The following is a 13,159-nucleotide window of genomic DNA, read 5'->3' on the forward strand; positions in this document are numbered from 1 at the left end:
AGAAACTGGAAAAGAAAAAAATAAATGCAGAGCAATTACTTACATTAGGTCTAACTCTGACTTACGAGCATTAACTACTAAAATTGAAAAGTTTACAAATCGAGATATGGTTACCATTTTGGTTAAAGACATTACAATTGTCAATGTCTATAATCAACCGAAACCATCCAAGAAATACCCTGAGCCACCGGTTTTTGAGTTTCTCAAACGGGAGATCAAGGAACAATACTCAAAGATTGTCATTGCAGGTGATTATAACTTACATCACAAGGAATGGGAGTCAAGGGCAGGTCCGAATACGGAAGCAGATGAAGTTGTTGAGTGGCTACATGAAAATGATATGATGTTAATTACTCCAAGAAATCAAAAAAACATACAACAATAGAACCAATATTGATTTGGTTTATGGCTCAGTGGACTTACTTCATAGAATTTCATTTAGTGGAGTGGATGAAAATACACTAAGTGATCACTCAATTGTGGAGGGGACATTTATATGTCTCAGAGTAAAAACGGGGATGAAGTTTTACTTCGGTGAAGAGATTGAATATTAAGAATGCAGATTGGGAAAAGTTTGACAAGGAGCTTTCTTCTGCCATTAAAGATTTTAATGTGCATAACAAAACTCTAAAATCAACTGACCAAATTGATGACCAAGCTAAAGTTCTTGAGGAGGTTGTAAAAAGAGCAATGGCAAAGTCGATGAAGGAAGTTAAGGTGATGAAAAAGTCCAAACGCTATTGGAATCAAGAATTAAGGGAGAAGTTAGAAAAAGCGCTAGAAGCTAAAAGGGAAGCCCGTCAAAGACAACCTTCTTTGGCTTTGAAACGACAAAAATTGAAGAGGCGAAAAAAGCTAGAAAAATTTTTTTGACCACAGTTTGCGTGAAGCAAGTACTGAGCAATGGAATAAATATTTGTCTAGTTTAGAAGGAAATGACATTTGGAAGATTTTGAAGTATATTAATCCAAAAAGCAATGATACCATTATACCACAAATTAGAAAAGAAGATGGAACTCTCACTACTACTGTTGACGAAAAAAGACATGAAATATGGAAGGCACTTCTACCTGAAATTGATCATGGTCTTGATAGAGAGTTTGAAATTGACGACGATTCTCGATGGCCAAAATTAGAGTTTGATGAAGTTGACTCTGCATTGGCTGATACCCCAAATGATAAAGCTCCAGGAGACGATGGAATTACTGGCAAAGTTTTAAAGATGGCATGGCTGAATAAAGACTTTAAGGAAAGGTTTTTCAAGCTTCTCCAAGCTTGTGTGAAGTTTGGATACCACCCAAAAGTCTGGAGACATGGCATTATTGTTGTTATATACCTAAACCTAAGAAACCTGACTATTCAAAGCCAAGAGCATACCGACCAATTTCCTTACTTAAGATTCCATCTAAAGTACTGGAAAAAATTATACAAAAAGAATGACCAAACTTACAACGCACTTACTTCCACCAGAGCAATATGGGGAAGACAAGGTTATTGTGCTACTGATGCTGTTTTGGAACTTGTCCAAAGAATTGAAACTAGTAAAGAAAAATTTCAGCTATGCTCATTGATATTCAAGGAGCTTTTGATAATGTCAACAGAAATTTATTGGCAGACACAATGGAGGATATGAAACTACCCAAAGCACTTATAAACTGGACATACCAATTTGTAAGTGAAAGAGAAGCTAGTATGCTCATGGACCGAAGAAAAGGATCAGTGCAAAAATTAGTACTGGAATTCCGCAAGGCTCACCTATTTCACCACTACTTTTTTGATATATTCCACACCAATGTATCATGCCATTAAAGAATGGGGTGGAACTCCTTTGGCTTTATTGATGATGTGACTATTACCGTTGAAGGTAAAATTGAAGAAAATACCAAAAGCTTAAGCAACATATTAGAAAAATGTTGTAATTGGGCTAAATCAAGAATGACCAAAATTGATTTGGGTGATAAATTGGGTTTTATTCATTTTACAAAAAATGTGAAACCTAAAGATGAGAAAGTGCAACTTACTTTACCTAATGGAGAACTTCGTGAACCCCAGAAGGAAGTTAAATTGCTTGGAATTACTTTGAACAATCTGCTTGATTTTAAATCTCATATTTTGAATAAAATCAATAAAGCAAGAAAAGCTGTTGGTGCTATTTGGCATCTTGGTGGCGTGCAAAAGGTATGCGAGGGTCTGCAGTCAGATCACTGTATATTGCTTGCGTGAGACCAATTGTTGAATATGGCTTAGAAATTTGGCATCATAAAATCTTGAAAGGAGAAATCCACAAGTTGGAAGTGATGCAGAACATGGCTTTAAGAAGAATTGTTGGTGCTTATCGCACAACTCCTATTGCGGTATTACAAAAGGAAGTTGGTATTATGCCATATAGTATTAGGCTAAAATTTATGGTGGCACGAAAAGCTATTCGTTTACACCTAAATATTAGCAAAACTAATCCTATTAATGGTCATTTGTTAACATTGATTGAGAAATCTCCAATTGCAAAGCTAACCACGCTTTACATGTTGGCGAAAGATGATAGAGACTATATGATTAAAAAGGATGAAAAACGAAAATGCAAGAGGGTTGAACCTCTTACACTGAAACAACAACAAAATCAGACGATTGGAATTTTGAAGAAACAAGCAATGGAAGAATGGCAAGAAATGTATTGGAACAGCAGTAAGGATCTGTGGTATCATAATATCACAGTGGAGTCGAAATGTACTGATAATCTTTCCAAAATGGTTACGGGAGTGATCATGAAGAAAGATAGTCGAAGGATCTTGAGTAATATTACTCAGTTTCGCACAGGCCATGGCAACTTTGGCGCATGGTTTAAAAAGTTTGGAATTGAAAAGGATAGTTACAACTGCAAATGTGGAGAGCTGGAAACAGTTCATCACATTTTAGTTGAGTGTCCTTTGCTTGAAGAGGAAAGAAAAGGACTGAAACGGATATCTCCAGAGATGGACATGTCGACTCTCTTAAACAGTTTAACTGGCTTACAAGAGATTGTAAGCTTTATCTCTGCTTGGAGGGATTAAGAAATACAATTACAGCGTTGATGAAGACAAGTGGAGATAGGTTGGGAAGGTTTGGTTATTTTTAACCCCCTGTTCCTCGTAAGCTGGCATCAGGACTTATTTTCGGGCTGTTGGAGATGCAATGTTGAAGCCAAAATTAAAAGTTTATTATCAAAATGAAAAAATATATAGTATGGACAAGAAGGATATTGTTTGTTTGTTTGTTTTTATTCAAGGGTTATAGAACTATATAACATCAGCATCTGCGCTATCCTTTTATTGTCTGACTATGTGACTTGCCGGTTTTCATTTGTACCTTTTTAGTACGGGTGGTTTCTGTTCTGTGCGTCTCCGGTAGCCCGGAAGATGGGCCCTGATGCCAGCTTACGAGGAACAGGGAGAACCAGTCTGTCGGTCCCAAAACCTTCCCAACCCATTTCCACTTATCTTCACGGACGCCCATGTATTTCTTAATCTCTTCCGTCAGAGATACGGCCCGCAATCACCTGCAGGCTATTTAGACTGTACGGAAGAGTCGGCATTCCTGTAACCAGGGTAGCCTATGGTTTTTCAGTCTAGGTGTATACTCCCGTACACATCCTCAGGAAAAGGGGGTATTCTGGGAATCGAACCCAGTATCTTCCGCTTTCGAGCGAACGTGTTATCCTTTACACCATCCAGCCCTTTCCCTCGACAAGAAGGATAGCGCAGATGCTGATGTTATATAATTCTATAACCCTTGAATAAAAACAAACAAACAAACAAACTCATTGGGGGGAAAAGGGCTGGATGGTGTAAAGGGTAACACGTTCGCTCGAAAGCGGAAGATACTGGGTTCGATTCCCAGAATACCCCCTTTTCCTGAGGATGTGTACGGGAGTATACACCTAGACTGAAAAACCATAGGCTACCCTGGTTACAGGAATGCCGACTCTTCCGTACAGTCTAAATAGCCTGCAGGTGATTGCGGGCCGTATCTCTGACGGAAGAGATTAAGAAATACATGGGCGTCCGTGAAGATAAGTGGAAATGGGTTGGGAAGGTTTTGGGACCGACAGACTGGTTCTCCCTGTTCCTCGTAAGCTGGCATCAGGGCCCATCTTCCGGGCTACCGGAGACGCACAGAACAGAAACCACCCGTACTAAAAAGGTACAAATGAAAACCGGCAAGTCACATAGTCAGACAATAAAAAGGATAGCGCAGATGCTGATGTTATATAGTTCTATAACCCTTGAATAAAAACAAACAAACAAACAAACTCATTGGGGGAATAGGGGAAAGGGCTGGATGGTGTAAAGGGTAACACGTTTGCTCGAAAGCGGAAGATACTGGGTTCGATTCCCAGAATACCCCCTTTTCCTGAGGATGTGTACGGGAGTATACACCTAGACTGAAAACCATAGGCTACCCTGGTTACAGGAATGCCGACTCTTCCGTACAGTCTAAATAGCCTGCAGGTGATTGCGGGCCGTATCTCTGACGGAAGAGATTAAGAAATACATGGGCGTCCGTGAAGATAAGTGGAAATGGGTTGGGAAGGTTTTGGGACCGACAGACTGGTTCCCCCTGTTCCTCGTAAGCTGGCATCAGGGCCCATCTTCCGGGCTACCGGAGACGCACAGAACAGAAACCACCAGTACTAAAAAGGTACAAATGAAAACCGGCAAGTCACATAAGTCAGACAATAAAAGGATAGCGCAGATGCTGATGTTATATAGTTCTATAACCCTTGAATAAAAACAAACAAACAAACAAACAAAACCAAACGTTAAAATGTTCAATAAAATACCCTTGAATAGAAATCAATCAAATCATGTTCAATAAAATCCTTTTATTCTAACAAAAAATAATAAAACACAATAAAAATTAATTAATAATATTTAAATATTAACAATAATAAACTTAATAAATTGCATTTGCTTACTGTGAATGAAAAAAAAAGAGATTTAATAACAAAAAATAATGAAACAAAAGGGTTTTTTTTTCTTAAACAACCAACTTAACATCAAAATCATACTAGTGAAAATTGTCTTGTTGATAAAGAAACACATTATAGCAAAGGATGATGGTATACCGTTGAAGTTAGGTGCATTGGATGTTTTTCTACAAAAGAGTTAGATCAGTAATTTTGGTATAATGTGAATTGATAAGGAAATTTACTTCAAGATGATTGTTAATACAATGAAACCAATCCTTGCAATGGCAATACACGAAATTGTTGGCATTATATTTGCCTGGTTGGATTGTAAAATTAAACTGTTGATAAAGAAAAGTGAAAATAGATTAGATAAATTTTAATCATTTATCCCCTCATTCTTGTACTCTGAAATTAGTGCCTATTTTTCAGGTATTGGACATGACAAAGTTCAACTCAAAATACCTTACACGGTATAAAATCTTTCATTGTTTTTCTTCCTCATTAACTTTCAATAGAAACTACGTCAACTATTCTACCTCCTCTCTCCCCTGACAAACTCTTTCACTATGGGACTCCGCGCAAACACCGGATTCAATAGCACTGTTAACAAGAAAAACTCAAGCCCGCGCCGCCGGTTCTCCAAAAATCCTTCTCGAAACTTGCTCACCACGCTCTTCGGTGGTAGCTCCGGAATCCCATGGCGCTGCCGCGGATACGCATACCACAGCCTCTCTCGCAATGTGTAAAACTCGCTGTACCGCCGGCGAATCGTAATCACTTGGTGCACCCCGTTGTAGTGGCTATGTGGAATAGGCACCTGTCCAATCTGAGACTGAATCTGTGGACTCTGATTTTTGCTGGGCGCAGGGGTACCATTGCTTCCAGTACTTGAAACTGTGGGCGACAGTGGGCCCTCTGAGTTGGGTATATGTGGCGAATGTAACGACCAATTAATATCCTGAGGTCCTGGTTCTGGTTCCGAATCACTTCCATCGTCACTTCCGATTCCGCTACCGGCTTTTTTATTCTTCTTTTTCCCCACACTATCATCTCCGCAACCTTCTTCCTCTTCTTCCACTGGTTTCAATACCTCAATTTCAACAGTCCACACTACATATGCTCCAAGCTTTGTATTTCCTTGAATTACCGTGTAGTTTCCCACATGTACATCTTTGGCCCATACACCGACACTTTGAGGATCCTGAGAAGCACTGCGGTCCTCCAAAGTTATGGGCTGCGGCGACACGTATGACAAGTCTTCTGTTTCGTCAAAGTTCTTGCGCCGTCGAGAGGACAGCTGGGTTTGTGTGGTGGTCGGATTAGTCGTAATGCTGTTGGCCCCCAAAGTTGGGGTATCTGGGCCACTTGTATTCCCCGGTAGCGCCGTCACAGAGTCTATGAAAATAATTAGATAGAATTCAAGCAATTGATATCAAAACTTACCAGACTTATGAGTAGTAGATTGCTGAGGAATAGAGCTGATACTGCTAGACACTCCTACCGTAATTGATCCAGTACGTTTCTTCCCCTTATCCTTGACCGGCAATGATTTTGCTGCTTGTAGAGGAGCATCTGAGTCTTGTTGATTAGTTTGCGATTGGATTTCTGGTGCATCAATGACTTCCATTGAACAGAGAGAATGTGAGTTTTATTAGTAGTGTCTTAAATGGATATCAATAATATATGTATGACAAAGCTTTGAAAAAAAAATTAAAACAATAAAACAACAAACAAACTCAAGATTCGTTATTTTGATTAAGATAACACAGGGATTGGTAGTAGTTCTTATATTTTTAAAATAGAAAAAAAAGGTGGAGAGACCTAAATGTCTTCGTTTTTTTGGTTGAGACTTAAATTTTTGTACGGCGGCAATGGCGGGCGGTGTGGTCAGCAGACCTTTTTGTGTTTGTGTGTGTGTGTGTGTGTGGAGATTATTCAGCCGTAGAACTATTTTCCGTTTAAACAAAAACCTCCATTCTCAAGCCCTAACCCATATAATCACCAATTATATTCTCAACACTCAGCAGCTTCCACTAAAAATTTAACCGCACCAAAAAAAAAAAATAAAATATAAATAAAAAATAAACTCAATACTTATTTGTTCGATAAGATCATAACTTCAGCCATAATCCCTCATGGAACTCATTAAAGATAAAGTCCCCCGGTTTACTCAGCTTTACCATCAATGGAGGGCCCTTCGTAACGTGCCTTTCCGCAAGAAATTCTTTATTGGCTACGATCTTGATGGTAACACCTACTGGGAGTTTTTCAACCCCAATAACCCATTGAGACCCCGTCGAATTGTGGATTATCGTGAAACCAGAAAGAACTGGGTTGATTATAAAATGCCTCGTATGTATTTTTGTCTATTTTTTTTCTTTTTTTTTTTGTCTTCTTTTTAATATCTAATAATAATAATAATAATAATAATAATAATAATAATAATAATAATAATTTAGCTCAATGGATGCAATGGCTTCGATTTGCACGACCAACATACCCAACCCTTGAAGAATTGGCTGCTGACAAACAGCGCCAGGAGCTTTTGAAGTACCGTGTAATGGAAGCTGAACAACGTTGGCAAAGCGTTCCCTTGAAGAATGACCAGTCTGCTCAAACTTCGTCTTTGGAAATGTTGCTTAAAAACCACAAACAACAAGAACAAGAACAACCACCGCAAATCTCTCTAGATGACCTTCAACAAGAAGCTTCAAAAAGTCATCAACAACAAGAACCTATTCAAGAAACTACTAAAGAACCCACACCAAGTCCTCTGGTCAAGGCTGACGAAAAACTTAAACAACAACAATCAAACCCTTCTGACGTCTTTAAACCTACCGGCTGGACACCGGTATCTCGACGATAATACTCATTCTGTTCCCATCTCATCTGTATATATAAATAATCTTTAAACTCTTCACAAAGAACAAACAAATCATTAAAATTAAATCTAGAAACAAAAAGAAACTTTTCAATTAAAAAAAAAACAAACATCTATATTTCCTCCTTGATCTATCACCTCTCTAACCTCGAGCTAATCAACTGGCACACTCGTTCTCCCAGTCGATCCCCAACTTTCTCTATAATTTCCTCCATACTTTTCCCTCCAAAAATATTATCATCTCTATCACTACTTTTCTCAATCTCCTTCTCTTCTTTCTTTTCCTCTCCTTTGAGCACTGCAAGTGTCATTGTCATCTCTCGAATTAACGTACCCACCTCCTCGCTTGTGAAAATCTGCGGCTGAGCTCCGTACACTGCACGAACCTCTGCAAGCGTTGCACACAGTCCAAAATGCATGGCTTCAGATTCCATACCTACAGTGCTCTGCGAATTTATTGTCAGAGTTGTTGTTGCTGCCTTTGTCGTCGGAGTGGTCGGCGTTTTAGGTACAGCAACAACCTGTCCTGGCACACTTTTGACTTCCTCTACACGAGTCAATGACACAGGTTTAAGTTCAGGTGTACTCCCAGCGCTCATATCTCTGCTTTCTTTCTTTGACAGAGAACTCACACTACCAACACTACTTCGCCGGCTAGCAGTACTGCTTGTGCTCGGACTCCGTATTGATGATGCACTCCTCTCCGGCTCACTAACCAAACTGTGTCGTGACGATGACGTCCGCCGGCTTCCTGTTTCCACTGGGCTCCCACTCACCGATTTGGATTTAGACTCATCACTTCCCATAACTTTACTAGAAATCCCAGACTCGGTGGCAGACCGCCGAACAAGCCCAGTTTTGCGTAAAGTCACTGATGGGGGCATATTATTAACGCTTGGAGAGGAAGACCGCGAAATTGCCTTGGTACTGTTGCTTGTGGGTGTTGTTGGACTCTTGAGACTAGAAATTGAGTTAGACGATACAGAAGTGCGCAGCCGCACAGGACTGATACTAGGCGTACTAGCTGCCGCCATCGTGGCCGCTGCAACTGCCGCACCGCTACTATTACGACCAGCTGCCGAGGACTCTCCAATAGTCACGGTACTACTGCGCGTCGCACGCACAGGCAATCTTCCTCCTGAGCCATCAGACTTCCCCAATTCATGACTGATTGATTTAGTTGCTGGAGACCGCACAAGCCTAGTGACGCTCGCTTTGCCGCTCTGAGACCCTATCGACCCGGTGCGTAAAACCTGTGACGACGGTTTGGATGGCGACTCAGGTTGGCGCTCAAGTACCTTGCTTTTGATCCGAATTGAGGGTGCCTCGTTGATCTTTTGTAAACTGCTGGATCGCGAAAGAGTTGCAGGTGCTTCGTGAGGCACTGACGATAACGCAGACGTGCTTCGTGATGACGAAAGGGTGGGGAGTGTTTTACGCCGCCCAACGGCAGTGGAACTTGCCGCAGTGCTTGAATTAGAGCTTGTTGTATCCCCGCCAGTTTTGTTCAAAAACCGATTGATTTCTGCCTTGGAAATAACTTTGCGTACAGGCACCCCAGTGTTGGCCGAAATAGGCGGCGTTCTCGTAGGTGACTCGTTACTTGCACTTCCAGCACTTGACGGAGCTGATCCACTGCTAGAACTCGATGTTGGCGCATGCAATACCGGTGAAGATGTTGTATTGAGTCTACTAAACGTGTTACCACCAACAGGGCCTCGCCGAGAATGGTATGTGCGCTTGTAGTATTGTGTGAGTCCCGTTAGCTCCCACGCAAAAACACATCCGTCATTGCCGCTACTTGCCAGTGTCCAGTGTTCGTCTTCGTCCACAACTTCACTACCAACCAATTCTAAGCCGGAAACGCCTTCCGAGTGTCCCCAATCGCTGCAAATGTGCTGCCCAGTCTTATGGTCATATACTCGAATACTCTTGTCGGCACCCATGCCTACAAGACATGTGTGGATCATGTATTTGTTTTCAGAAGCTTCGATTCGAACAGGTGCAATCGCAATGTCTTTGAGAGCCACCGCATCGCCCTTCTCATCAGTAGTCTTGTATGTTCTTGTCAATTCACTCCCAGGAAACTTGTACACATAAATATTCTTGTCATTGCAAGACACAATGAGCTCGCCAACAGTGCTAACATGGAGATCACACGGGGTTGACTTGAGAGTAATGATGCGCTCTGGCATATATGCAACCAGGCGCCCTGCGTCACTGTCTGAAAATACAGCCTTGTGTACAGACACAGTCCGATCATTGGAACACGATAAGATGTACTCGCAGTTGTTTACAACAAGTACCTTATTGACGCTACTTTTGTGGCCCACCAATGTCTGAAGCAACGTCCAATTACTCACAGGTGTATTGTATTCTTTCAGAAATACTTGAACTGTACGGTCGCGCCCGCTAGTAGTTACAATTTCCAGGTATTCGTCTTTATTAACAGCTCGGTACCCATATGCAATCCCTACAATCTCTGAGCCATGGGCGTGAAAGTATTGGGCTACAGCTCCACTCTTCTTATCCGAGATTCGCAGTACGCCGTGCCGGTCGCCACTCACTACCATGTTTGATTTGGTGGCCACGGCTTTGGAAAGAAAATTGGGGAAATCCTCGCGCACTTCGTATGTTGAGGCCATTTTGTCAATATCGTCATGAACATTAATGGTTACTTGGCCCACGCATTCAGCGTTTTTGTTCCAAACACGCACAAGCCCTGAGTCTGACCATGTTATAAACCGGCTGTCCACGGTACTTTTAAGGCCACGGATACCGCCATTATTAGAAAGCCTCAGTGTTTGCTCGATAAATGTAATGCCTTCGGTACCACTTAGTTGTGTTTTGTTAAAATCTGTAATTTTGAGTTCATTGTGAGACGTGAGCCGAATCACTGATGAATTAGTTGTTATTACTGACATGGCTAAAATATAGGAGTCTGTAGTAGTCAACTCTTTGATAGATACTGGTGATTGTTCTAAATTATTGTTTGGATCAAGTATTGTTTTGAGAGGAACAGCCCTAAAAAAAGTTAGACAGGAAACACAACAAAAAAGTTTTTCACATACCTTAATTCATCTTCAGGACCAGTGATCCAAAGTGTTTGGTCATTGAAATCAAAGTGAATCGAGGAAATGGCAAAGTTTACTGTATACTGAAGAGAAAAGGACCCTACTGTTGAGTCTTCTGACTCGTTGGCAGAATTGAGGGTAACAAGTCCGATTTCACCGCGATCTGTAGCGACCAGCGCTAGTTTGGGCGAGATGGGAGCAATTGATACAAATGTTACATTGCTAAAAGTCCCAAGAACAACATTTCTGCATTGTAAGACTGAAGGGTTTGTAGCAGAAATGAAGGAATCGTCGGTTGACGGTCGGTGCCAGACACGTAAATGACGAATTCCAGCTGTTATAAGAACACTGTTTGAACCAGTCATCCAAGCCATGGCATTTACAGTGGAAAGACATTTGTTTGAGGAATGAAGAATAGCCGTTTGGTCGCGGGGGAGCAACCGCCAAATGTGCAGAAATCCATCATTGGTAACACCTAAGGTAGCTAGGTACCGTCCGCAGGGTGAAAAGGAAAGCCGTTTAATTCCAAATCGATGTTCTCCAAGCATTAAAAGAGGTATGCGCAAAGAGTCTGGGGCTAGGGAATAAACAAGGATATGGGGGTTATAACCAGTTTCACCAACAGCCAATATTTTAGCGTCTGGGGATATGGCTACACAGGTAGTGCTTTTGATTTTGTCCTTGGAAGAAAGTGATTGAGAAGATAAAGCGGAAGTTGAAGCTATGGATGCAAGTGATGCAGAAGCAGAGGTGGATCTAGTGATTCCAGAAGAAGATGAAGATGGGTCATCGGATCCCTGAATGCCAATTCCATGTGTGGAAGATTTAATAACCACTGGGGTATAAGAAATGGGGAATGAAAATGCGTCTCGTCGGCCATCTTTTGTCGAACATTCTAGCGAAGACGAAGCAGTAAATGGTAATTGTGTAGGTAATAGGGAAGAAGAGGATGAAGAAGAGGATGAGGATGAAGATGCAAAGGGTTTAGGGGGGGCACAGAAAAAACGCTCGGATTTAATGCAAACTGGAGACGTCTCACTAAGCTGGAGTAAAACGACACCGGCGCCAGCGGTGTATGCAATGGAGTTTGTTGCGGAAGCAAAGCCTGCAGAGGTTGATACTGTTGTGCCAATGACGCGTTTAACAGTCAATTGCGGAGATCCACCAGGACTTTGTCTTCGAACATGTAGTGGGGTATCTAATCGGGTAGGCGAAGGGTTTACCAAGGGTGGGATTGGTTGTTGTTGTTGTTGTTGATGCTGAGCTGTTGTTGTTGTTATTGTTATTGGTGGTGTAGCTGTGGTAGCCCCTGAATGTGAAGAAGAAAGCCGCCGTGGTTGAGGTGGTGGTCCTAGAGCCGGGACGGATGGTGTGTGAATAGAAGGATGCTGAGCCCGAGGAGCGTCCAGGACCGATCGGGACATGGTGAATAAAGAGAGTAGAAGGGATAGTTCAAAGGATTCCTGGATATAATATATAGTGGGTAGTTTGGTGGAAGGTCGTTAAGAGGAAAAGGTTGGAAGCAAAAGAATTTTAATGCAAAAAAGTGGTGATTATTATTTGTAAACAGTAAGGGATGTTTATCATGCAGCAACAGGAACGACAACAAAAAAAAAAAAAAAAAAAAAAAAAAACAAATGAAAAAGGCAAATGTAGCAATTAAAAGGTAGATTTTAAAGAAATTTGTAAGGAGGGAAAAATTTGATTAAGAAGAGTTTTTAATTTGTTATTTTTTATGAAAAAGACGTGAACTTCATTTTTTCATTTTTTGTTTGAGAAGTTTCGATTTTCAAATTGATTTCGAGGAATTGACAGAAAAAAAAAATAAAAATAAAATGTTGGGAAACTTTTTATGTATTAATTAGTCATATATTAGTCACTTGAGATTTTTTATATCTTTATTTTTTTTATTTTTTTTTTATTTCTAAAATACTCCAAAAAAAATTAATTTTAATAGAAAAAAAAAAGATTTGAAAGTTTTAAATATGGTCAATTGGTAAAAAATCAATTAAATTAGACTGTAAAACAAAAATTTATTTAATTTTTTTTTTTTGCTCCAGTTTTTCTGCAATTCCTAAACCCGAATGATTCTATCAACTAGTCTTGTTTAAAACAAGCTAAAAGAAGCCGCACGACCGTTTTTATCACTTCTAGAAGACTTAAATCATTTATACAAACAGAAAAAAAAATAATAAAAAATAATAAAATAAAATAAAAAACTTTTAAAGACTTTAACTATTTCAATGGTGAGGAAGAAAA

General features: G+C 40.5%; 3 protein-coding genes across 3 annotated transcripts; 2 read left to right on the forward strand and 1 right to left on the reverse strand.

The window, feature by feature from the left end:
• Nucleotides 1-106: 106 nt before the first annotated feature.
• Nucleotides 107-3,047, forward strand: SAPINGB_P005226 (uncharacterized protein; the record flags this gene model as incomplete). Its single annotated transcript, XM_031999941.1, has 6 exons — nucleotides 107-290; nucleotides 563-764; nucleotides 1,003-1,522; nucleotides 1,602-1,671; nucleotides 2,003-2,178; nucleotides 2,304-3,047. 6 exons carry the CDS (start codon nucleotides 107-109, stop codon nucleotides 3,045-3,047), a joined length of 1,896 nt encoding a protein of 631 aa, XP_031855832.1.
• A 4,033-nt stretch (nucleotides 3,048-7,080) lies between these two features.
• Nucleotides 7,081-7,811, forward strand: SAPINGB_P005228 (uncharacterized protein; the record flags this gene model as incomplete). Its single annotated transcript, XM_031999942.1, has 2 exons — nucleotides 7,081-7,297; nucleotides 7,405-7,811. 2 exons carry the CDS (start codon nucleotides 7,081-7,083, stop codon nucleotides 7,809-7,811), a joined length of 624 nt encoding a protein of 207 aa, XP_031855833.1.
• A 149-nt stretch (nucleotides 7,812-7,960) lies between these two features.
• SAPINGB_P005229 (uncharacterized protein) lies at nucleotides 7,961-12,324 on the reverse strand (the record flags this gene model as incomplete). The annotated part of the gene is made up of 2 exons (XM_031999943.1): nucleotides 7,961-10,850; nucleotides 10,898-12,324. The coding sequence occupies 2 exons, from the start codon at nucleotides 12,322-12,324 to the stop codon at nucleotides 7,961-7,963; spliced, it is 4,317 nt and encodes a 1,438-aa protein (XP_031855834.1).
• Nucleotides 12,325-13,159: the final 835 nt, after the last annotated feature.

The sequence above is a fragment of the Magnusiomyces paraingens genome, assembly GCF_902498895.1.
Source record: "Magnusiomyces paraingens strain CBS 517.90 genome assembly, contig: contig4, whole genome shotgun sequence".
In the NCBI taxonomy this organism is placed as follows: Eukaryota; Fungi; Ascomycota; class Dipodascomycetes; order Dipodascales; family Dipodascaceae; genus Magnusiomyces; species Magnusiomyces paraingens.